Source organism: Bison bison, unplaced genomic scaffold (genome assembly GCF_000754665.1).
Source record: "Bison bison bison isolate TAMUID 2011002044 unplaced genomic scaffold, Bison_UMD1.0 scf7180017864063, whole genome shotgun sequence".
NCBI lineage: Eukaryota > Metazoa > Chordata > Mammalia > Artiodactyla > Bovidae > Bison > Bison bison.
In genome coordinates, this window is record NW_011494635.1 from 734,503 (window position 1) to 760,404 (window position 25,902).

General features: G+C 48.7%; 1 protein-coding gene across 2 annotated transcripts in view; it reads left to right on the forward strand.

Annotated features, from left to right (window-relative positions):
• The window catches only part of SLC24A3 (solute carrier family 24 (sodium/potassium/calcium exchanger), member 3), a 521,225-nt gene that overhangs the window by 412,059 nt on the left and 83,264 nt on the right, over positions 1-25,902 (forward strand). For both annotated transcript variants that reach the window (XM_010836331.1, XM_010836329.1), the window contains exons 4-6: positions 7,348-7,422; positions 10,719-10,803; positions 11,547-11,650. In XM_010836331.1, the coding sequence (XP_010834633.1) occupies positions 7,348-7,422; positions 10,719-10,803; positions 11,547-11,650 (264 nt within the window). The remainder of the gene's footprint in view (positions 1-7,347; positions 7,423-10,718; positions 10,804-11,546; positions 11,651-25,902) is intronic.

A 25,902-nucleotide genomic window follows, 5' to 3' on the forward strand; every position in this document is an offset into this window, starting at 1 on the left:
ACAAGGGGTATCTCCTCACCGCAGCCCTTCCTGACCTTCAACGTGGGATAGCTCCTCTAGGCCCTCCTGTGCCCACGCAGCCACGGCTCTTTGGACGTGGGGTTGCTCCTCCCGGCTGCCGCCCCTGGCCTCGGGCGTTGGGGCGTGGGGTAGCTCCTCCCGTCTGCTCTCTCTCTCTCTCTCTCTCTCTATATATATATATATATATACACACACACACACACATATATATATTGTGTATATATATATCTGACTCTTTGCAACCCCATGAACTGGCGCTCACCAGGTTCCTCTGCCCATGGAATTTTCCAGGCAAGAATACTGGAGTGGGTTGCTATTTCCTTCTCCAATCTTTAAATCTGTACATATATCTATATCTATCTATATGTGTATAAAGAAAGAGAGAGAGGTGCCATGGTGTGGTGATGAGAGCCATGTAGTAGGGAGATAGTTCCCTGGGCTCAAATCCTGCCTCTGCCACCCACTAGCTGGCTGACCTGAACCAGGTTAATGACTTGGTCCCCACTGCGAGGAGGCTGGATTGAACCAGCACCCCATCCTGCAGCCATGATTGTGAGGGTCAGTGGAGCATGTGTGTGCCTGCCCCCATCAGGGAGCCCCTGTAAGGCCCACGCACACATCAGCCCAGCTACAGAAACCTGTCCCCATAACATGCCTTTAGTGGATATTATGGGGAGATGGCAATTACCACCCCCACTTCCCTGAGAAACTGTCAAGCAAGCGAAATAAATGAGGTCCTCAGGGACTCAGGAACCATTCTCAGAGTGGACCCCATATGAGAGGCATTGGGGTGGGGAAGAAAGAGTCCAGAGAACAAAGGAAGAGAAGGCAGATCTCATTCCACGGCTCTGAGACAGTGACCCCAGGGTGCTGACCTCCGAGAACACTGTCAGCCATGGGCTTTATCTGGTAACGTGAAAGGCATCAGGTAACACAATGACAGGTTTATGCTGGTGAGCAGGAGTATTAACATACACTCAACCTCCTTTAGCATTTGAGTCCCTGTGAGAGAATCCTTTTCAGTTGGCAGTGGTTTCGATGACCTTCCGATGCCGACTACAGAGGACTAGGGGTGGGGTGAAGAGAACATTCCCGAGTCTGTTGCCCTCAGCCTTTGAGAGCAATGCTCTGGCTGGGAGTGCACTCACCTTGGTCGGGCTGCTGGTGCACTCCCATGGGCATCTCCTGAGCAGCAGCCAGTGTTGAGGCTGGATTGGCCCTCCTGGTTCTATCTCAATGGCAGGACACACCCCAGAAACAGCAACCAGGGAACTTTGAAAGGACAAAGTTTATTACTCCCAGATTCTTGGGTGTATAGGGCCACACGGGGAGGTCATGGGTGGCCAGGGTGGGGAGACAGAGTGGGGAACAGAGCTGGGGTCCTGCCTTTATTGAGGGCAAGTGTAGGGTGTCTAGGGTTTCTCTGGTTCACTCTTTATTGGCAAATTTAAAACCTAAGAGCAGGAGTTTAGGGTGCAGGTAGGGAAAATCGGGGTCAGTCCAGTGGTCACTTATTTGGGTCACACAGGATTTCTGAAAGGGGAACTTCCTGGGTGAGGCAGCCTGTCTCCTCATGTAGTTGTGTAGCTGGCGATGTGTTTATTGAGACGGGAGCCTTTGGAATGGATGCCCTGAAGATCAAAAGCCTAATGTCAGGCACTTATGTTCCAACAAGAAAAGCTCATTGCCAGACACTTAACTACTGTCCCCACTCGACTTTAGGAAGATAGTTGTTTCTGAGAGTGGTCCACCTTGATTTCTTTTTTTTCTATACGATGTTTTGTTTATTTTATTTTTTTAGCTATTTAAAAAACTGAAGTATAATTAACTTACAATGTTATGTTACTTTTGGGTATACAGCAAAGTGATTCAGTTATGTATGTATACATCCACACATGTTTTTTGGATTCTTTTCCATTATAGGTTATTAAAAGATGTTGAATATAGTTCCTTATGCTATATAGTAGGCCCTTTTGTTTATTTGTAGTATGTATATATATATATATATATGTATGTATGTTAATCCCAAACTCCTCCAAAAATACATTTATTTATTTAGAATAGTTTTAGGTTTACAGAAAAAAATGAGTAGGAAGTACAGATAGATCACATACATCCCTCCTCTCCCCCTTGCACAGTTTCCCTTATTATAAACATTCTGCATTTGGTGGTGCAGCTTGGTTTCAATGCTGCATTGAGTTCCTTTCACAGTCTTCCTTCGGAGAAGACAATGGCACCCCACTCAAGTACTCTTGCCTGGAAAATCCCATGGACGGAGGAGCCTGGAGGGCTGAAGTCCATGGGGTCGCTGAGGGTCGGACACGACTGAGCGACTTCGCTTTCACTTTTCACTTTCATGCATTGGAGAAGGAAATGGCGACCCACTCCAGTGTTCTTGCCTGGAGAATCCCAGGGATGGAGGAGCCTGGTGGGCTGCAGTCTATGGGGTCGCACAGAGTCGGACATGACTGAAGCGACTTAGCAGCAGCAGCAGCAACAGTCTTCCTTAACCCACTTCCCTCTCACATTAACTTGGGGTCTCCTGGAAGCTGACCTTAAGACAATGATTAGAACTCAGTGGTCACTTGTGAAGGAAGGAAATGTTGCTAGTGGTGTAGGAAGTGAGATGGGGGAAGGAGAGATTGCTGCTAAAAGGTCAGCAATGGAACTTATGACACTACAGGCTCCTGAAGCTTGATTCAGCTGTGGGAACCCAGGAGGATGAAGTGGAGGGACCCTCTCAGGGAGTGAGGGAGCAGGGACTGATGCACCAACATCCACTGGTCAGGTCTTCAAGCAGATTGAGGCAAATTCTGACTACTGAAAGGCAGTGTGTGTGTGTGTGTGTGTGTGCGCGTGCGCTCGTGCGTGTGAAGTCATTTCAGTCATGTCCAACTCTTTGCGATCCCATGGACTTTAACCCACCAGGCTCCTCTGTCCATGGGATTCTCCAGGCAAGAATGATAGAGTGGGTTTTCATGCCCTTCTCCAGGGGATCTTTCAGACCCAGGGATTGAAGCCACATCTGTTCTGTCTCCTGCATTGTCTGGCAGGGTCTTTACCACTAGCACCACCTGGAAGCCCACAGAAAGGCAGCAGAGTTCCCTGAAGCCTGATGAACATGGTAGGACCAGGGGGCACTCCTAACCATCTGCTGTGTTCCTCTTCCCTGCAGCCAGCTCCCCAATCTCAGATCCTCTTGGTCAGAATCCAAGGCTGGCTGAGATGGTGTCTCTCTCTAATCACCAGGGCAGTGAGCTGTTCCAGCAGAATGATATCTACAATGGTAGCAGAGCCTGAGAGTGGGTGTGTGAGTTGGTCCTGCCATAGCATCATGGGGCCAGCACCAAACTTTTCAAGAGGGGGAGAATGATTTTTAAAGAAAAAACTTTTTTCCAAGTATAATTGTATATGATCACTTGAAACCATGAAAAAGACAGAGACGGAAAAAAGGAAGATCTTTTTGTTGTTGTTGTTGTTGTTTATTCTGATCATATTCCCTGGGAGATTTAGAACGATTTCTACCAAAGCCAGATTTCTACAGTCTTCTCTAGAAATTGCTTTTCCAGTACCACCTTCACTGAAATTAAAGATAGAGAAACATGAGTACAGATAATGCAGCAAAAGGAAATTGTCTGTGAAAACCGCTGACTGTAGATGCCACATAAAACAGCGGGGCTAATGTCATGCTGGTGGGATACATTTGCCCTCAACAATTCGGAAGTCCTTATGTGTATCAACATTTCATCTAGAGCCTATTCACCCCCATAAAGCCCCAGGCCATGATGACTTCCTGTTACCTTAGATATTTTGCAGTTTAACTATTTTTACCGAAGTTCTCTAGTTTATTAGTCCCAATCAACTTTTAAAATTGCCTGATGAAATAGAATTTATCTTTCAAAATCCTAGTTCATTAGCCACTTTCTCTGTGAAGCCTTCTCTGACCTCCTTCACCCACACCCAGCAGAATGAATCTTTTATGCCTTGTATCTGTTAGGGAGGCACACAGCTGCAAGTACAGAAGTCCCAATTAATGGGGACTGAGGCAAATAGGAGATTCATTTTATCACCTACTAAGAAGTACAGAGGCAGGTGGTTTCTGGCATTAGATTGGTGAATAGCATTCTTTGGGGCTGTGGTACCCTTAGCATGTTCGTATGTATTGTCATGTTTATTGTCTCATGGTCACATAATGGCTGCTGGCATTCTAGACATCACATCTGAGTTCAAGGCAAGAAGAAAGGGTGACTTTACTTGAATCTGTCCCTTATTCCCATTGCCCAAAATTGTGTCAGTGGTCATGGCTAGTTCCAGGGAGGCTAGAAAAGCTGACTATATAGCCATTTAGAACAACAGCAAAGTTTAAACTTCTTGGAAGTTACTTCTTATTATTATTGTTTTCACTATGGCTCCTTTCATCACCTTGGCTGTAGCTGTTAAGCTGTTACTACAATAGTGCTATATAACAAATGGCCTGAAAACCTCAACAACATACAACAATAAACATTTATTTAGCATGTGGGTGTTTGGGGTTTAGCAGAACTGGGTTGAGCTTGATCAATCTCAGCTGAGACAGCAGGGATGACTGGGACACGTCTTGGCTCTTTTTCTTTTCCATTTGCTCCTCTCTAGCAGCCACAGAAGCTAACTAGAGAGCATGGTGGGGTTTGTGCTGAAGGCTAGCGAGCTAAGGATAGTCTCTCAAGGTCACACAGCTTGGAAGTGTCAAGTCCAGGACTGGGTGTGAGGTCCTTGACCCCATCCTGGGCTCCCTCCAAGGCTGCGGGCTGCCTCTTCCAGCAGTCGCTGTTCCAGGCATGCTCCTTGGCCACTTCCCTGAATGGCTTCAGAAGGCAACACCAGCTACTATTTGAGTGCTCCCATCTTGGAACCTATTCACTCCAGGCAAACCTGGCCCTCACTCTGGGCAAACCTGGAACAGGATAGTGAGGAACACGTGAAGGACATAGCTGCCTCCCTTCTCCCTTATGTATCTTGAAGACACATAAACCTGAAACATGACCCATGGTCCCTGGCAGCACGTGGGTCGGTGTCTGAGTAGAGATGTCCTGATGCATTCCAGGGAAGAAAAGCCCTTGTGGTCTGATACTGGAGCTGCAGCTCACATAGACGACCCCCTCCCGCAGACATCTTCACTCATGGTCTTTAGAGCGCGACCCACATTCACCTGCCTTGGCTGCTGTAGCTGAGCCGCAGTTTCCACTGGCCTAGGCTCCACGTGGGCAATCCCAGGGTATTGGGCCAGCTCAGCCCTTTTTGAGACTTCCAATCTTGTCGGAGAAGGCAATGGCACCCCACTCCAGTGCTCTTGCCTGGAAAATCCCATGGACAGAGGGGCCTGGTGGGATGCACTCCATGGGGTCGCTAGGAGTCGGACACAACTGAACGACTTTACTTCCACTTTTCACTTTCCTGCATTGGAGAAGGAAATGGCAACCCACTCCAGTGTTCTTGCCTGGAGAATCCCAGGGACGGGGGAGCCTGGTGGGCTGCCGTCTATGGGGTCGCACAGAGTCGGACACGACTAAAGCGACTTAGCAGTAGTGGCAGCAGCAATCTGTCTTGTATTTTGCAGTGCACCTTGTAAAGATAATAACATTAAAGACCATTATCCAACAACTCCCCATCTGGAAGCTTATCCTAGAAATGCAAAAGGATATATGCTTAAAGATTTTTTTTTTATTGTAACACTGTTTACGGTCCATTCATTTATAGAGGAAAAGAGGGATTCACTCCAAATACAGAGGTAGCGAGGGTTTACTAATGTTCATGCTGATCACGTTTATTCTTGTGTATAAATGGTATATTTATGTGAACACACAATCAAAATAAACCTTTTCAAATATAAATAAATAAGGACATCAGTGGCTCTGACGGGCAGCCCCCAAAAGTGGCTGACTAGGATTCTGAAACTGTCCCTCCCTCTGTGTGGCTGAAAGGCAGTCATTAGTAAGTGAGCTGAAATAGGAAGCGGGGATGAGGCAGAAATCAAAAGCGACCTCTGCACGGGGTGACAATGGCCCTGTGGGCAGCTTGGAGAGGATCCTTGGAGAAGTTAAGATGTCCTCTGTGGTGTCTGGGAGATGGATCAGGAACCGCCTGCCTCCCATGTGAGTTAGGAGAACTGAGACCACCAGAACATGCCTTAATTCCTGGCCCAACAAAGAGGGGCAAATATGATTAATAGTGGTGGTATTGTTATCATCGTAAATGATGATATTATATTATCCTTTGGAAATATAGTAATGGTCAAATTAATCCCCAGATGCCTCGTTCTCTGAAGTATTTGGACCAGTGTATTGATAGAATCATCCGTGTCACCACTTTCAGTAGGTCCTTTGCATCTTCAAGTTTGACTTTGTACATTTGTTTCGTTCCTTTATACTGTTGTTTTATTATTATTAATGGTAGACCTTTTAGAGCAGTTTTAGGTTCACAGCATAACTGCACAGAAGGTACAGAGTTCCTTCATCCCCCTGCCCCCCGACACACACAGCACCCCATCGATATCTTGTTCTGTTTTCCCAGTGGGAACCTGACTTCTAGTGGGTAACATAGCAAAGAGCTGGAAGAGAGTTTCTTGTAAGTAAAGTGGCAGGCTGCCCTCAGATGCCAGGTGCTCTGAGCTGGAAAGAAGCCCGTGGCCTGGCAGGCCCCTAGGTGTCCAGAGGAGCCTTGTCATAGAGCATCTGTGGGTGGGTGTCCTACCTCATGCTGCCTTGGGCATGAAACTAACTTGGTTTTCAGTAGGCTTCACCCTTGAGAGCACAGAGAGCTTGGCAAATCTGCTCATTTCTCATCCTAATCCAAGTGTTGGCACTGCTGTGCATTAGACGAAGCTTCTTACTCGAGGAAGATCAATACATAATATTGGAACATGGTCTTGGAGAGAGAGTTTATGGACTTGTAAGAGGCGTTGGGGCTTTTAGCCTGTTGTATATAAAACAGATCAAGAAAAACAAAGCAGAATATGGGGGATGGGAGGGCCTTTTGCTTAGACTGACATTAACCCAGAGGTCCTAAGTACATGGAGGGCTGAGGCAAGGTGATCTGGAGGGAACGTGTTCCGGGCAGTGGGAACAGCAAGTGCAAAGGCCCGGGAGCAGCATCCATGGCACACTTGGGGATCTAGGAGGTGGACAAGGTGAGCATGTGATAGGTGACAGGCATTGCAAAGGCTTGGTGTACAGTATAAGCTGCTGAATTAATGAAGACAGGATGTTCTTGAAGCAGAAGGTGGCCTGACCCTCACCCCAGGGGCTCTGCCCTGACTCTGACTTTAACCCCTTCTCTCCTCTCTTCCAGGCCATGTACATGTTCTACGCGCTGGCCATTGTGTGTGATGACTTCTTCGTCCCCTCCTTGGAAAAGATCTGTGAGGTACATGTTTGAGCACTGGAACTGTTCCAGCCTCCTCCACTGAGATCCTGAGGAGCCCTGCATGCTGCTGGGTGGGAAGGCCAGGCACCAGCATGCTTCAGAGCTGTGGGCAATGGTAGCCCAGAAACTCACTGGTCTGCTTAGAGTTTCATTGTGCTCATCCATGCTGTGTTGGGTAGTGGTTAGTCGCTCAGTAGTGTCCAACTCTTTGAGACCCCATGATTGTTGCCCACTAGGCTCCTCTGTCCATGGGGATTCTCCAGGCAAGAATACTGGAGTGGGTAGCCTTTCTCTTTTCCAGAGGATCTTCCCAACCCAGGGATCAAACCCAGATATCCCGCATTGCAGACAGATTCCTTACCATTTGAGCCATGAGGGAAGCCCATAAACACCAGAGTGGGTAGCCTATCCCTTTTCCAGGGGATCTCCCCGACCCAGGGATCGAACTGGGATCTCCTGTATTGCAGGCGAATTCTTTATCAACTGAGCTACCAGAGGAGCCCATGCCCATCCATAGCTGGGCTTTAACCCTTCCGGCCAGCTCTCCCTGCACCCTTTGGCGTAACTCGAAATGCGGTTTGTGTTCTGTTCCCACTTTCTTTTTCTTTTAAGTCTCACTCTTTCTTCCTCTTTCCTCCACCTTCCTCCCCTCTCTTTCATTCTGCCGCCATAATCCTCCCTCATGATTTGTGGGGTCCGCGAAGAGTGAGAAGTCTTCAGCCTCACCTCCACCACCCTTCCTCTCTGTGCGTGTGCAGAAATACTGCAAGCAGGGCCCCCAAGAGCAAGACAATGAAAGAACTGGCTGCAGAGACCAGGAAAGGGTCTCTTCGAAGTCAGCCCAGGGGACGCCAGGGCCAATTACATCCCTTTCATCTGAAAATATTTAGCATATCCAGAGCTCTTTCAATTCTCTTGCTTCTTTCATCTCTTTTTCTGATTTGAAATGTGGTCTCCTTTATCTGGAAGCTTTCTGTTTTATTCTTAATTCAGAATCCCGTTTTCAGAAAGTGTCTCTCCCAGGTGCACCTCCTGTCTGTCCAGAACTCCTGTCCCTTTACGTTGCCCTCAGCCTGGACTGTCCCTCCCGCCGTGTCTGAGTCACTGGGTCTTGCGGGACAGTGGGGAACAGAAGTTACATTTCCAACAAGTTCCCAGGTGATGTGCTGGTCTGGAAGCCACACTGGAGAACTACTAGCTTAAGCAGTTTCTTCCACCTCCTGAAGTCGGTTAGTTTTGTGTACTTGAAAGAGAGTCGTCCCACAGCAACCCTAGAGAGACCCCGAGTGGGTTCCTCTGCACAGTGGAGGTAGGAGAAGGGAAGTGAGAGAGCTGGTTTCTGAGATGGATGGCCGGCCAGTGTGGAGGCCTTTGTCCAAAGCAGTTTAACCTGAGAACAGGGTCACCTGGTGGAGAAGAGGGGGAGGCACCAAGTGCCAGTGATCAGGGTCATCTGTGGTCTCTAAAACCCACCAGGAGCAGTTTAGTCCTCACACAAAGCCAACCACTCTCTAATCACACATTGTTTAATAGCCAAGTTAAGACCTGGTGCTGGAAATGTACATGCAATTGTCAGAATGTGTTCTCCTCCACTGGGGACACACATGGCACCTGTGAGCACACCCCCTGGGGAGGAATCAAGGTGAAATGTGGTGTGATCCTGGCCGTCAAGGGGCCTGGGGCTCAGAGCAGCTCCAGAGTGAGACCCGGGGACAGGTGAAGTGCTGGAGCTGGAGATGCAGAGAAGAGGGGAACAGAAGAACAGAGGGGAACAGAATTGACTCACCTTGAGATCAGGGAAGGGCTTGTGCAGGGGCAGGATGTGAGCAGCGGTCTCAGTGGCAGTGTCTTACAAGGACATATGTAAGCCAAGAGTCCGGCAGGAGAACTAAGCTGGGAGACCCAGGGACAAGACTCAGCCTGTGGGGAGCCCTGGGGATGCCCGGCCCAGACATAGGAGTTTCTCAGGAGGAAGCTAGAAAGCTTTTGATGACTGTTCTAATAGATGGAAAGGGTCCCAAGGCAGGAAGTGCTCCCCCAACCAACCAGGACCCAGTGAGATGTGGCCAAAGCTGACATGAATGAGGGGTGAAAGAGGAGGGGAGGTCCAGAAGGAAGAAGCAATGTGATGAATGAAACAGAGAGAGGAACAGGACATGCATGAGCCCCGGGGTGGACTCCACAGCTAACCCCCCAGCGGGAGCCCGAGCTGGAGCAGACACTGCAGAGTGAGGCTCACAGCTTCTGGCGAGCCTGGGCAAACCAGCCATGGACCCTGAGCACTGCTGGGGTACCTGCTCAGGGAGATGGGATGCCTGGCCACCCTCACGGCCACACCTTTCACCTTCACACAGCCGCATCTCCATCTTAGGGTCTTCTCACAAACACCTGGAACGTTTACTGCTCAGTCAAGATCCAGGGAACCCAGGTTTCCAGGTCAAAATGTTCAGCAGGGCTCCGCGGCAACTTCAGACGGTCAGTGGAGCCAGGGGCCTTCACCGAGGCCGTGCTGCCCCTCAATGGCTGAGCGGGGAAGTGCAACTGTGGTGCTGCTGGAAGAGGGACCAGGGTCCCTTAAGCTGGGATGCCCAAGGGAGCCGCCTATTTACTGACAGCCGGCAGCTTCCTTTCTGGGCCAGGAGTGAATGCAGAAAGGCTCCCCACACCACCCAGCCTCAGTTGACGTGCCTTCTTGCAAATCACCTTTTGGGTCAGCAAGCAAGGTAACCTGGAGAGCTCATTGTGTGGATCATCTTGGCGGGGCTCACCATCTCTTTCTATTTATTCTCACTGCCCCCCATTCCCTCTACCCCAGGCTTCAAGGCTGCATTGAGGATGGGTGATCCTCCCCAGCCCCAAACTCCCAGATTCAGGGCTCAAAAACTGGTTACCATGAGCCTAATTTAGCTTGAGAACATCAGCAAGATAATGAAAAAAGTCAAAATCTTTTACATAAAAATGTGGATTTGGGCATCTCTATAAATAGGAATATTTGGCAACATAGAGGGAACTGAGCTTTTAAAAAAGAGGTGAAGGCCCACCCTGCCTCACAAGACCACTCCCCTCCCCCATTATCTCTACAGCCCCCGGGGCATCTGGCTTGGGATCCCTAGATCTTGTCAGAACCTTTACTTGGAGGGAACATGTAGCCCCTCCCTGATACTGCCCAGAGGAGGAGGTGTGGCCCAGCTGGGGAGAAGGGGAAGCTGAGGAGGGACTGAGCTGGGACCTGGGGAGTCACAGTCACTGCTGTTCCGGGAGAAACCCGATTCACCTATGCTTTTGCTCCCCTGCAGCGCCTGCACCTCAGTGAGGATGTGGCGGGAGCCACATTCATGGCGGCGGGCAGTTCAGCCCCGGAGCTGTTCACGTCGGTCATAGGTAGGTGCCACCCTGAGGAACATCTCAGCTCTGTCCTCCCTGAAGAACGAGGGCTCTGGAAACAGGAGCACTGAGACCCCGAGGGGCAGAGCACTAGCCTCCCCGCCCCCGCTGGAGTGGTTGTTTTCATCTTATTAAAGTGGTGTTTTTGCTTTGCATGAATGGGTCCCAGACCCTGTTCCAATGGTCCGTGGACAGAGGCTCCAATAGAGATTGGAAAGTTCTCTCCAAGCCTCGGCTGTTTCCTGTAGATCCTGAGAACAGTCTAACTAACACTTAAAAAACTCCCCCCCATATACATGGAATCTAGAAAAACAGCACTGCTGAAGATAATTGCAGAGCAGGAATAGAGATGCAGATGTCAAGAACAGAGGTGTGTCCATGGGGTGGTGGGAGGAGAGGAGGGTGGGATGAACTGAGACAGTAGCATTGACATGTATACATATTTGAGGGCGTGTAAAACAGATAGCTAGTGGGAAGCTGCTGTATAGCCGAGGGAGCTTAGTTTGATACTCTGTGATGAACTAGAGGGCTGGGATGGGGGCAGGGAGGGAGACTCAAGAGGGAGGGGATATATGTACACATATGGCTGACTCACTTTGTAGTACAGCAGAAACCAACACAGCATTGTAAAGCAACTATGCTCCGATAGAAAATGAATAAATAAATAAAAATCTCCCCCCACCGCCCCACTTTGGATACAGCCCACCACAGCAGCCGGCTAACCTCGGTCTGTGTTTCAGGAGTCTTCATCACCAAGGGCGACGTGGGCGTGGGGACCATCGTGGGCTCTGCTGTGTTTAACATTCTGTGCATCATCGGCGTCTGTGGGCTCTTCGCGGGGCAGGTGAGACTCACCAAAACCTGGCATGGTGGGGCCCTTGTGGAGGTAAGGCAGCGGCCTGTCTCCCTTGAGTGCACCCAAGGGCCAGTGGTCTTGGGTCAGGTGACATGGGGTCTCATGAGCTGAGAAACTGGCCCAGTCAGGACTGGAAACCCAAGCAGCGTGATTTGATCTCTGGGCTGATGGATTGTGGAGTTCAAGAGCCACGTGAATAGGTAACCAGCCTGCAGATCTGAGGGTGTTACCCTCCTTTTGCTGTGTTCCTGATCTGAACTGAAATGATGTAAACCAACCTTAGGAGTGGAAATGGAGTTAATGGGGTGGAGGGAGAGGAGATGACATATTGTTTTTCTTCACTTGTCACAGTTTGGGGAGCATTCTCTCTTTTTCTATAAGGATCAAGCATTTGACTTCTGGGTCCACTTGAGCTCACTTTGGGGGTCATGAGAGGCTTTGCATGCCTGTGTTTTACCTGTAGAGACTATTCCACTGCCAGAAGGTGTCGTGGGGCCCGTGTGCAACTGGTGTCTGTCTTGGAAAATCTGGAGAAGACACTTGATGTCACCATCATGTGAGGCTGCCGGGCATCCACAGCCTGGCAGTGGCAGCTGGGGGTTTGCAGCCAACGGCCCTCCTGGCTGGCTCTGATGTCCTAGTTTCTTTCATAGAAAGATTATTCAGAAACACAGTCCTGAGCTCTCTGCCCAAACAGCCAGGACTCCATATCTTCTAGGAAAAGCGACTGCCAGTAGCCCGTGAGGGTCTCCCACTTGCAGTACTGAGGAACCTGGGGACCCCTCCAGCCCCCTTGCTATGGAGGAAGGATGCAGGTTCTGCTGGAAACGGCTGGTTGGTTTGCAGGGCTAAGGAAGTTCCTGCAAACCATCTCCCACATCCTTTCCCAGACCCTGGCTGGGGGCACCCAGCACCACCGACTCTCATGCCAGCTGCTCCCTGGCACCACTGCCCCCCTTACTGCCTGCTTTGCATTCCCATCATCTTCATCCCGAGTGGTTTGTCTGGGTCGCCTGGTTGGTTTGTTGCTTCTGGGGTACAGGCAGAGGGACACCTTGATCCCATCAGGGGTCAGCTCCAGAGCCCACAGCTGGATGCTTACCCCCAGAAGGGGCTGCCAGACAGCTGGGTCCATATGTGGTGATCAAGTTACACCTGACTGGCTAGACTGAATGTTTTCTTTCTTCATCCTTTCAGTCCGTTGTCTCGTCTTAGATTTTATGGACTCGTGACATGGCATTTTTTAGATCTCTTGTAAATGTAGTTGCTGCTGCTGCTAAGTCACTTCAGTCGTGTCCGACTCTGTGCGACCCCATAGACGGCAGCCCACCAGGCTCCCCCGTCCCTGGGATTCTCCAGGCAAGAACACTGGAGTAGGTTGCCATTTCCTTCTCCAATGCATGAAAGTGAAAAGTGAAAGTGAAGTCGCTCAGTCGTGTCTGACTCTTAGCGACCCCATGGATTGCAGCCTACTAGGCTCCTCCATCCCCATGGGATTTTCCAGGCAAGAGTACTGGAGTGGGGTGCCATTGCCTTCTCCGTAAATGTAGTTAGTACCCCCCAAAAGTGAGTGTCCATCTTTGCCTTTGGGGCCGTTTGTACTTCCCTCGCCCCCACCTATGCTGGCCGCCCTCCCATTGCCTCCCAGAGATGAAGAGTCACATTCCGCAGAGCCCGTGGCTGTCAGCACTCTCTTAATTAGCGTCGTCACCGACAGCAGTAGCAGTAGGAGTATTAGCCCGGCCGGTGTTAGTGTTGTCACTAGTTCGTTAGTCATTTGTTCCTGAAGCTTGATGCAAAGTCAGGCCCAAAGGGGGAGAAATAATGTAAAGAAATGAAACACATGGCTGAAAAGTGCCGAGGAAATGCCACACAACTAATTACATAGGAGGTGGGCTGAATGCACTTGTTTCATAATTTATTAGCAACGCGGTTAATCACTGGCTTGGTTAGAACACCTGCAGAAAAGACAGATTGCTTCCTGAACTTTAGCAAGTGCTGGGATCAGTCACTTCATCCCCCTGGAAGGGCCTTGCCAAACTCCTCTCACATGATCGGGGGAGAAGCACCAACCACAGTGGTGTTAGAGGAGCCGGATGGTGATTCTGGGGCTGACCTCCCTCCTGACTCTCCTTGTCCTGTGCCCACTTGGAGAGGTCCAAGGCTACCCAGCTCTCTTTTTCAGACCTTTGTAGAATCCCAGAAGTCTTTGCAGAGAGAGAAAAAAATGATGTTTTGGAAAGAACATGAGCCCGGGGATCAGATACGCCTGGATTTGGATCCTGGCTCTGCCATTTGCTGGCCATGGAGCCTTGGAGAAGTTATGTCACCTCTCTAACCTTCAGTGTTCTCATCTGTAGAGTGGATACAGGACACCTACCTCTTAGCATCACTGTAAGGATGAAACGGAGCTTGTTCGGCAGCGCGTGGTCCACACGGCACACACTAGTACAGTCAGACAGCATTGTCAGCTCTGAGAAGAAAAAGGTTCCCGGGGGTCACTGTCTCCAGATTCCACCCTCGGTCACCGCAATAATTTGACCTGCCTATTGCCAGAACTTATTAACAGTACAGTGGAACAGAATGGCCATCATCAAAAATCTACAAACAGTGCTGGAGAGGGTGTGGAGAGAAGGGAACCCTCTTGCACAGTTGGTGGGAAAGTAAGTTGATACAGCCACCATGGAGAACAATATGTTGTTGTTTAGTTGCTAAGTCATGTCCAACTCATTTGTGACCCCATGGACTATAGCTTACCAGGCTCCTCTATCCATGGGATTTCCCAGGCAAGAATACTGGAGTGGAATCCTGGAGTTGCCATTCCCTTCTCCAAGGGAATCTTCTCAACCCAGAGATCCAGCCCATATCTGCTGCATTGCAGGTGGATTATTTACTGCTGAAACAGTAGGGAAGCCCATGGAGATTTCTTTTAAAACTAGAAGTAAAGCTACCATATGATCCAGCAATACCACTTCTCGCCTTATACCCTGAGAAAACCACAATTCTAAAAGACACATCTACCCCAATGTTCATTGCAGCACTATTTATAATAGCCAGGACATGGAAGCAACCTAGATGTCCATTGACAGGTGAATGGAGAAAGATGCGGTACATATGTATGATGGACTATTACTCAGCCATAAAAAGGAATGAATCTGAGTCAGTTCTAGTGAGGTGGATGAACCTAGAGCCTGTTATACAGAGTGAAGTAAGTCAGAAAGAGAAAAACAAATATCGTATATTAACGCTTACATATGGAATCTAGGAAAATGGTGCTGATAAACCCACTTGCAGGGTAGCAATAGAGACTCAACATAGAGAACAGACTTATGGATCCAACAGAGGAAGGAGAGGGTGGGGCGAATTGAGAGAGTAGCACTGAAACATGTGCTGTGTGCTTAATCACTCAGTCATGTCCAACTCTTCGCTACCCGATGGACTGTAGCTCACCAGGCTCCTCTATTCGTGGGGGTTCTCCAGGCAAAAATACTGGAGTGGGTTGCCATGCCCTTCTCCAGGAGATCTTCCCAACCCAGGAATCAAACTGGGGTCTCCTGAGTTGCAGGTGGATTCTTTACCAGCTGAGCCTAAATATACACATGACCATATGTAAAATAGATAGCTAATGGGAAGTTGCTGTATGACACAGGGAACTCAAGGCAGTAGTCTTTGACAACCTAGAGGGATGGGATGAGGTGGGAGTGGGGGACAGGCTCAAGAGGGACGGATATATATATATACTTATGGCTGATTCATGCTGATGTATGGCAGAAACCACCACAACTTTGTAAAGCAATTATCCTCCAATTAAAAAAAGTTAAAAAAAAATAGTTGAACAACCATGGGATGCCAGTGGGGAGGAATGGGAAGGCTGGGGAGAAAATGAGAAGCAAGATGAGGTGTTGGGAATTCCCTGCCAGCCCAGTGGTTAAGAATCTGCCTTCCGATGCAGGAGATGAGGGTTCAATCCCTAGTTGGGAAGCTAAGATCCCACATGCTGTAGAGCAACTATGCCAGTGTGTCACAACTCGAGAGTCCGTGCACCACACCAAAGGATCCTGCACGACATACTGCTGATCCCATGTGCTACAGCTAAGACCTGACACAGAAAAAAAAAAAAAGTTGAGGAGGTGTTAGTAGAAAGACCTCAGAGGACTGGTCCTGGTCCCTGTGCCTTCTGATCGCTGGGAGGAAAACCAACTTCGGTGAGACACAGATGCTGCCTTATCTTCCGAGAAGCCCTCCTAGGCAGTGGAGCTGGGACAGAGGCATGTGGCAGCACAGGACAGACTTTGGGAATTGAGCTGATTCATCAGTCCAGTCATGGGGCTCACTTGGCAGTGTCATTTACGTTGCTCCGCACTTGTATTTGCGGGGAGAATTACCAGTGAGCGCCCGTGGGCTTCTCTAACGGTGTCCTGGCGTGAAAGGCTATTAGTGACCGAGTCTGCTCCCCATCTGAAATTAAAGTGATTCGGCCATAAGGCTTGAGTTCCTGTCTCAATTAGGGTTTTGATGAATTCGATGTAATTGAATGTCTGCTACATTGGCAATTTGCGAACATACCCAGCGCCTTGGAGTTCGCCTAAGGTGCTTTGGGGAGTTTTATGGGACGAGAAAGAAATTGCTTCTTGGAAAGTATGAAAAGGTTCTTGGTCCTAAAGATTTTCTTTATGTAAGAGCAAAACATAATAACAAAGACAGAACACTGAGATCTGGAGACAACACAGTAATGTATCTTACGTATTGTATTAAAAGAACTGCTGCCAGTTTTGCAAAACAACATACTTATGAATTTAAATCTCCCATTCAGTTATGTTAAGCTTTCAAGACATAAGCATAGACAGGCAGTAAACAGTCTAACTGCATCCCAGATGCAGAATTCTCATATTCTGGTTATTACAGGCTGGCAGAGGAGCCCCTGATTCCTCTCCCAGCATCCTAGAAATGTACCTGATGTCCTCTGGTGAGGTCCATCTCCTAGTGGCTGGGTTTGCCTTCCTTCTGTGAACACTTTGCCTATGCCAGCCCCAGACAGCACCCAGAAGTGGGATCTCTGAATCAAGACCTGCCTGCCTGAGATTGGGTTTCCCCAGAGGAATCTAAACAGCAATTTAAAATTCAAGTAGTTTATCTAAAAGTTGATCTCAGAGACTTCCCTGGCAGTTCAGTGGTTAAGTGCTCCAATGCAGGAGCTGAGGGTTTGATCCCTGGTCAAGGAGCTAGAATCCCACATGCTGTGTGGCCAAAAAGCCAAAACAGAAAACAGAAACAATATTGTAACAAATTCAATGAAAACTTTAAAAATGATTCACATTAAAAAAAAAAAAACCTAAAAAAATAATGAAATAAAAGGTGATCCCAGGACAGGCCAGCCAGGCAGTAGGGGAGTGAAATAGGGAAGTGAAAGCAGCCAAGGGCTGTGTGTCCCCAGCAAGTCCCTAGTGTGGGTGGCTGGGATCGCTGCTTCAGGGGGCCGGGAAGATAGCATAGCACACAGCCTCCAGGTTTTCGCACCCAATGGGCAAGAGCAGGGGATTTATCCACCAGCCTTCCTCGTCATTGCTTAAGGATTGCCTTTGAGGGACATTAATTCTGTGACGTTCCAATTTACTGAGCACAGGCAGGGTGGACTTTGGGGCCCGGAGAAAACCTCTTAGCAAGTAGACTTAGGAGGCTGGCTGTTGGAAGGACCTGAAATGGTAAAAGGTGGGGAGATATGAGTGGGGTCCATAAAGCATGGCTACACACTCAAAACAGCCTTCGAACATAAGCCATCCTGTAGGTCTCACCTCCAGCTCACAGGGAGGAGACACCAGCCTCAGTGCCAGACTGCCTCCTCAGAGCTCAGGGCCAGGACAGCCTGCTTGCAGGGAATGTCCTTTGTGTTCAAAATAACAGCTGCCATTCTAGGCAGTCTTTGCTTCCACTTGGGATGCAGAAGGCCTGAGCTCCCTAGAAGTGCAAGGAGAAATCTGGATAATGTAAAAATCATATACGGGGATGTCAAGGGACAGTGGAGATCAGAAGGGCTTGATGGACAAATTTCCAGAGAGAGGAGCCCATCCCACGTGAGCTGTAAGCCCTGGTGGTCTGGATGCGGGGGAGCAGCAGGATCCAGAAGTTCACTGGATAGAGACAAGTGAGCTTAGCATCATCCACTGGCATCTGAAAGACCATCCGGGACAATAATGATTTGATCTCCTCACCCCAGATTTGCTGAGAAAGGTGGAAATGAAGGCAAGTCAATAAATAGAAGGAAATCATTCCCTCTGCCCCATCTCCCACACTCTCCTGAGACCCGAAATGGACGGACGCAAAGGGAACTGGGAATTTGGAATGCCAGATCAGATCCTGATAAGAACTGGGAGACTGGTCCTTCCTTGGGAAGCTGGATGGTGTCGCACTGAGCCAAAGTGGGCTGCCACTCAGCCCCGGTCGGATGAAGCCAGGCTGACCTCTGAATAATCACCTCCTCCCTGTGCCAACAGGCAAGAGAAGAACTGGAGATTTCCAGAGGGAAAAGAACCAGGATTATTCCTCAGCTCTCACCCTTCTGTACATAATTTCCAGGATGCAGCAGTAAGTTACAGGACCCGTGAAGAGGTAGGAACAGAACTCATAACCAAGGAAAGACCGCAGAAGTAAACCACAGATGATCCAGATACAAGAATTAGAAGAAAATCATTTAAACCATCTCTCTTAAATAGGGAAAGGTGGGAAGAATAAATGAGGGTGGGTAATTTCAGCAGAGAAATGGAAAGAATAAGAAAAACCAGATAGATGTTATATATATATATATATATGTATACACATATATATTTTTTAAGTTGCTATTTACAGTAAGTCCCTTACATATAAGCCTACAAGTTGTGAGCTTTTAAAGATGTGAATGTGCCTTCACATGTGCAATCACATAAGTTGGTTCACGTGTCTGGTGTACGCTGTCATGTGAGTGCACCCTCAACACATGGTTGTACTTTACTGGACAGTACTGTACAGAGCACAGTAGTACCGTATCTTTATTTCAAGTTCAGGATGTCCAGAAGCAAGTGTCAAAGCAGGGGTGATGTCACTGGTACTGCCAAGAGGCACTAAGTCATAACAGTTGTTACTTGTTGGGTACCCAGGCTAACTTTGCTGGACTTATGAACAAAAGTGACTTAGTAGAGCACTCTCAGAATGGAACTTGTTCATATGTAGGGGACTTACTTACCTGCACCAAAGTGCAGGCATCACACTAGATACTGTATAAGTATTTGTAGAAATGCACCTCCTGACTTTTAAGATAGTGTCGTCCTCATTCACAGACAGAGGACTGAGTAGCTGGAGGCAGGGGGCAACCGTGAAGTAGTTAAGCCTGGATTTGAGTCACATCTGCGGACTGTCAAATCCACTCTCATTTCACATGGGGAACTTACGACTTAAAAATTCCAGATGTTATTATTGAGTTCTTATAATTATCCCTTAGCTCATGGGTGTTCCTTAGAAATGTTGAGTGTAGGAGATGAAACAGGGGCTTCCCAGGTGGTGCTAGTGGTAAGAACCCACCTGCCAATGCAGGAGATGAAAGAGATGCCGTTTCAATCTCTGGGTCAGGAAGATCCCCTGGAGGAAGGCGTGGCAACCCACTCCAGTATTTTTGCCTGGAGAATCCCATAGACAGAGGAGCCTGGCCTGCTACGGTCCATAGCGTGGCAAAGAGTCGGACACAACTAAAGTGACTTAGCACTCAGGCACACAGGAAATGGAACAAAGGAAAGCAAGAAATGGACATGTCAGCACCATGGTGGCGACCCAAGCTGGGTGATGGAAGCACTCAGCCCAGCCAGTGCTCAGCTAGAAGCTGATCTCATAATCAAAGGACATCGTCCACTGCTGGGTTTACAATTCCCCTAAACAGACAGGGGATTCAGGCTGATAAATACAGTGAGAGGTCTACAGGTCACCTCAGTTACCTGTGCACCTTGGTTTTTGGCTTACTGTTCCCCAGACAAAACCCAGCCACACACCACCTATCAAATTCCCATTCAGAGAAGCATCCAGTCTCCCCAAGAGGCTGGGAACTGAGGACAGGCAAGGCTGAAGATCTCACACCACTAGTTGCCAAACCTAAAATTAGGAACTGTAGGCCTGCCATCCCCTGCTGGAGTTGGGGTAGCCGGCGGGGGGGAAGCTCAAGGAATAGAAGGAATAATCCATGGAAAAACCAGGAGGAGCCAAGTGCAGGCAGCGGCCCTGCCCAGGAGGCAGGATGCTGTAATGGGAGAATTTGTGGTGCAGGAGTAGACCAAGGCCTGGGTCAGGTCCAGCTGGTGTGTTCCCTGGATATTCTACCACATTCGAGTAGAAGAGAGTTTCTCCCAGGGTCATCGTCAGGCCACCTGCCTTAGGAAGATCTTGTTGAAAGCAGATCCCCTGCCCTCGTCCAGAGCAGGGGATGAGGAGCATCTGTACCTGCTTGAGCCCCATCTGCAGGCTCAGCTCTGCTCAGTCCTTGGACCAAGCTTGACCTTGGGCAAGAGGCAGCCCACCTTGGGCAGTTGGTCCTGGCAGCATAAATGGTCCCCTCTGGATGCTCCTGTCCTGTGACTATCTGTCTGCTCAAGGCTGTCTCCCTTATGTTCCCTGATATCTTTTCCTTGGTTGTCCCCTCTGTTCCCCTACAAGCCCGGGTCCCAACAGAGCCCCACACCTGATCTTCCCCTGATAGACCCTGTTGTTCCTGGCCCGGGCTCCTTTAAGGTCACCCACACAGCTCTCTGCTGCTCCACCTCAATGGCCTCTGCATCCTCATCCCAGCTCTCTATTCTCACTTTAGCTTTGGCTCATAGCACGTGTTCCTGGATTGTTCTACTTCCTTGAAATGATCCCTGGAGATCAGAACCCACATCTAGATTAGGTAAGAGGTTTTTGGTTTCAGGAAACAAAAAGCCCCAGCTCTAACTTGGTCTCTTAGAGGATGGGAATGTATTAATGTCTGAAAAATACAGAAGAAAACTGGACTTCAGGCATGGTTTGATCAAGCCTCCAGCCACGTTTTCTGTGATTCTCTTATCACTAATCTCTTTTGTTCCCTTCCACATAACTATTTTTCTTGGGGGCTGTAGCAGTTTCAGGCTTCATATACACATTTCACACTGACTAGGAAGAAGAAGAATATCTCCCCACCCTTCATCCTCATGGCATCATCAAACAAAAATCTGATTGGACTCAGGTCACCTGACCATCCCTGAACCCATCACTGTGGCACAGGAACTAGAATTACCCAGTTGGTTTAGATGACTCAGAAACCAACCACGCTTTCCTCCGTCTCCCCAGAGATAAGACTATGATCCGTTCCACTCCACGTACATAGCCATTGGTCCCTGGTTATCATAGAAAGCAGATAAATGCCTACAGAACAAAGCCTATGCAGTACCCTAGGGCTAGTGTGACACAGACAAACGTGTTTAGATCCATTACAGGTCCTTGTGTGGACACTGATTTCATTTCTTTGGGGTAAATAAGGCAGGAGTGGGATTGCTGGGTCATATGGTGAGTATGTTTATAAGAAACCACCAACAGACTTTCAAAGTGGCTGAAACCCTTTTGTATTCCCACCAGCAAGCTGTGTATTCCAGCCGCTCTGCATCTTCTCCAGCACTTGGTACTTTCAGATCGTTGTTTTGTTTTGCTTTTAGCCATTCTAGTGAGCACGCGTGGCACCTCACTATAGTTTTAACTTGCGTTTCCCTGATAAGTCATGATGTCGAGCATCTTTTCATGTGCTTCTTCCCTGCCAAACATATATCTTGTTTGGCAAGAGTCTGTTCAAATCTTTGTCCATTTAAAAAAGAATTATTGGAGTATAGTTGATTTACAATGTTATATTAGTTTCAGGTATACAGCAAAGTGAATCATTATACACATACATATATCCACTCTTTTTTTCAGATTCTTTTTCCCATCTTGGCCAGTACAGAATATTGAGTAGAGCTCTCTGTGCTATACGGCAGTTTATTATTAGTTATCTATTTATATATAGTGTGTGTGTATATATATATATATATGTATGTTCCAATCTCCCATTTATCCCTCCCCCACCCCTTATCCCTTGGTTTGTTTTCTGTATCCATGGCTCTACTTCAGTTTTGTAAATAAGTTCATATGTATCCCCTTTTTTTAAGATTTTCCATTTTAAGTGGGGTTTTCACCCTCTTACTCTAAAGTTCAGCGGTCTGTGTACCATGATGCTTGACCATCCTTCTGAGACATTCTGTCCTGTTTATTTTATCTTCAGATGAGTAAAGACTAGGGCCGTTAGAAATGCTTTAACGTGACTGTGGCATTGTGTTGGATGCATTTGAGTTTATAGGAGAGATTCTTGGAGAACTCTTTCATCCTGTGGGAGAAAAAGGCAAGGTCACTTCCCTTTCAATGTGCAAGGAGCCCAGAACCTTACAGCCATCCCAGAGCCACCCCAAGTAGAAGGTCCATCTTTAGACACGCATGTCTTTCTGGTCAGGATCACGCCCAGATGGATTCCACGGCCCCTCTGCTACCTATTGTCCAGCCAGGCCCCCTGCCCCACAAGCAGCTGAACCTGGGTTGATGGGTGAATGCAATAGGGACAGAAACCCTCTGGCTGGCAGATGCCTGCTTTATCGTGTCTCTTTAAACAAGCATCCTTAGCTGTCAGCCTGTGCCTGGCACTACTTTCATGCTTGAAACCCCTCTGATCCTCACAAGAAACCTCTGAAGAGGACAGTGTTTTTACAAAAGAGGAAACCGAGGCTCTGAGAGACCAAGTAACCTGTCAGTCACAGAGCCGTTAAGTTGTGAGGAGTTTAGGGCTTCAGGGATCCTGAAAGCCCAGCAATGGGAGGCTCCCCCTCAAGCCCAGCTCAGAGGCCTGGTGCATTAAGCTCCCTCCACACCACAGCTGTGCTCCCATTCACAGCTCAGTGCCTTTGCATTCCCACAAAACCTGCCTCACAAGGAAGCAGAGGGTGTGATCCAGTGAAAAGGGAAAGATGGGAATTCCTCCTCACCCTAAATTAGCATATGTAGCATCAGCTGAACTTCCACCCTTCTGGGGGATCTGGCATCTTGAGTCCCTCACATCCACTCCTGAGCCCCCTGAAACTGCCAAGTGGCCCCAGGCCCCCTCAGTCTGGGCACCGAGACCCACTTGCCAGCACACAAGCCCTTAGTCCATAAGCAGAACCCACACACAGTTGTGAAGAAGTCCAGAACGTGAGCAAGTGGTGACCGTGTGTGCAGAGTGCCAGGAAGGCTGTTGTGTCTACTCCCGCAGCCACGTGTCCCCCGAGCACCCCCCCTGCCCTCCTGTCACCCCACACGCACAGAGCGCTGCAGGGGCTGTGACCGAACTGATCAGACTTCATGCTTCTGGTTTGAGCAAATGGGTTAAAGTGTTTGTGGTGGGAGCCGTAGCCAGCCCGCATAGCCTGAGGAGATCTAGAATCACAAGCCTGTCTTTGCACAAAAAAAACGTAAACTCGAGGTGTTTGTTTCTTCATATCGTCATCTGTGAATTCAAACCTCTGGTGGTAGTAGTCCGTGGATCGGGTTCTGGGGGAAATGTTTACTGTATTCCATCTTTGGGCAGTAAGTCCATTCATTGATTCAGCAAATATTTCTGAGTATCTGCTATGTACCAGGCAGTGTTGTAGGCACTAGAGAGACACCAGTGAGAAAAGGATAGAGTCGGAGCAGGCCATTATCTGTTGGAGTATTGATTATCCAACAGAAATGAAAGATCAGGAGATAGATGGATAGATGGATGGACGGACTGAAGGAAAGAGAGGGTTCAAGATTGTCTGACAGTGAACAAGGAGAGAGCATATGTGTCCAGGGGTGGCCAATGCTGTAGAAAAGTAAAACAAAGTAAGGATTATAGAGAGTGTGGGAAAAAGAGATATTGATTTATAAAGCATTTCCAGGGAAGGTCCCTCTGCAAGCGTTGATAGTTTAATGGAGTGAGAAAACAGTACTAAATCTCACTCCATAAAGAAAATGGCACCAAATAAAACTTAAAAAAAAATTTTTTTTTAAGACTCTGGTTGCAGGCACTGTTTCAGACATTTGAGTTCCTCTCTGAGCAGAGGAAACACGCCAGCCAAGCAGATAGACAGCTGTTGCCTTTGGGATGCTGTAAAAGTTGGGTGGGCTAATCCCACAGGCTAGAGCAAGGAAAGAACAGAGCAAAGGGCAGCAGGAAGAGGCGTGTGCGGTGGCCATCCCCCCTCATCCCGAAGGTGATGGGGTGCGTGAGATGCTGCAGAAATGAGGGGAGCTCTTTTCCACTGGGAAACCATCATGGTGCTAGGCTGTGAGTCCCTGAGAGCCCAGCCTCCTTCCCTCTGGTTCCCACTCTGTCTCTAGCACCCAGAGGACTGCCCACATGTGGTTGGCACTCAGTCAATCTTTGATGCATTTACTAAGTGACCCTTGACACAGAGAAAGGGAGGGTTGATGTATGGATCAGAGATAGAGATCACAAGGCCCCAAAGCCTGACACAAACGTGCCCAGGAACTATCTGACCAGTGCCTGGGGCATTAGACGATGAGTGGACATATGTCACCGCCTGCCACCAGGTGCCCCAATGACAAGCTGGATTGAGACAGTGGGGACTCTGGACAGAACTTGAGACACAGTCTTGAAACAAAATGATTGGTGTTCTGAGGGTCTCCACTCACTGCCTTTTATGTGCATTCACAAGACACACAAAGACGAACAGGGTGGGAAAGGTCCTGGCACCGCTAGAGCTCACAGACCAGCAGGGGGACACAGGCAAGGAGCATGGAAGCCAATAAATGGTCAAACTGTAGTACAAAGACGAGACCTGGAAGGAAATGCCATGAGCAATGGGATGGGGGACCTGTAGGGGAGGAGGAGGAGCAGCTCTAGGGAAGTGGTCTGAGAAAGTGTCACAAAAGAACCCCAGATTACAAAGGCAGCACTGTATGGAGACCTGGGAAAGGAATCCCAGGAAAGCAGTAGTTGGGTGTTCAGATAGGAACAAGCATGGCATTGTTGAGGGTCAGAGAAAAGGCCAACTGGGAGCCTAGTGTGGAAGGGGGAGGGGTGTAGATGGGAGAGAGCTTGGCGGGGACGGGTCGTGGTGGGGACTGGGTGCTGTGGGAAGCTATGGGAGGGCTCTAAGCTGTAGGGTAACATCTGATTTATCCTCTGGCAAAGTTTGCTCTGACGACTCCTTGGAGAAGGGAACCTGATGGTGACAAGATGGTGGTGGGGAAACCAGCGATGAGGCGAGAGCTGAATTCTGGGCAAAAATATAAGAAGATGTGGTTGTTCTGTTTAGAATATTTTTGGAGGTGAAATCAAGAGGATTTGCTGGTAAATTAAAAATGGTGGGGGGGCATCAAATGAGATCAGTCAGGGAAGAGTCTGCGATTTTTGTCCTGAGTGATGTGCATGAGTCCTGACTCTACAAATGAGAACAATTCAGTCGTGAGAAATTTGGAGAGTGAATTTTCAGAGAACAGTCAGCTTGTTATCAAACACATTCTGAAGTCTCCCACGGAGTGTCAGATCCAGAAACTTGGTAGGGTCACTGAGACACATTGGGAGGTGGTTTTTCGTTGAAAGTGTGGTTGGCTGGCTGTTACTCACCAGCCACTTGGCCCGGAGGCTTCTGTCTTGGAACGCCTGCTCAGCCTCAGTGAGCAGCCCCCCAGCTCTTGCACGTGGAGCTCCCACTCCTGTTGGTGTCACTTGTGGGGAAAACCCTCATTAGCTCCTTCTAGGCTCCCAGACACAGGGATGTGCCTGAGTCCTGGACAGCACTGCCCACCTTGTGCCAGCCAGCCCCTGTGAATTTACAGCTGGCACCTAGGAGCTGCACAGACCTCCAGAAGTGGTGATTTTGCATATGGTGAAGCCAGAACAAAACCGCTGAAATCCATGGCATGTAACCCGGTGTGGCTTGACCCATTGCATTCTCCATCATCTCCCTCCCTCACCCCTTCCCCCTGCCCACCCTCGGTCCAGATGAATCCGGGTTGTTTTATCTGCTCATACTAGGCTGCAGTATCATGGGGAATGTCCAGAATCTCTGAGTTCCTGACAAGCCATACAACCCTTTAGATTCATCAGGCAATAGGGACTCAGAGAGGCAGGGTAGGTGACCAAGGTAAATTTTGCTCTTTTGGTTTGGGGGCTTTTTTTAATATAATAAAATTACTTTTCTAGTCTATTCTTGTTTATTCTG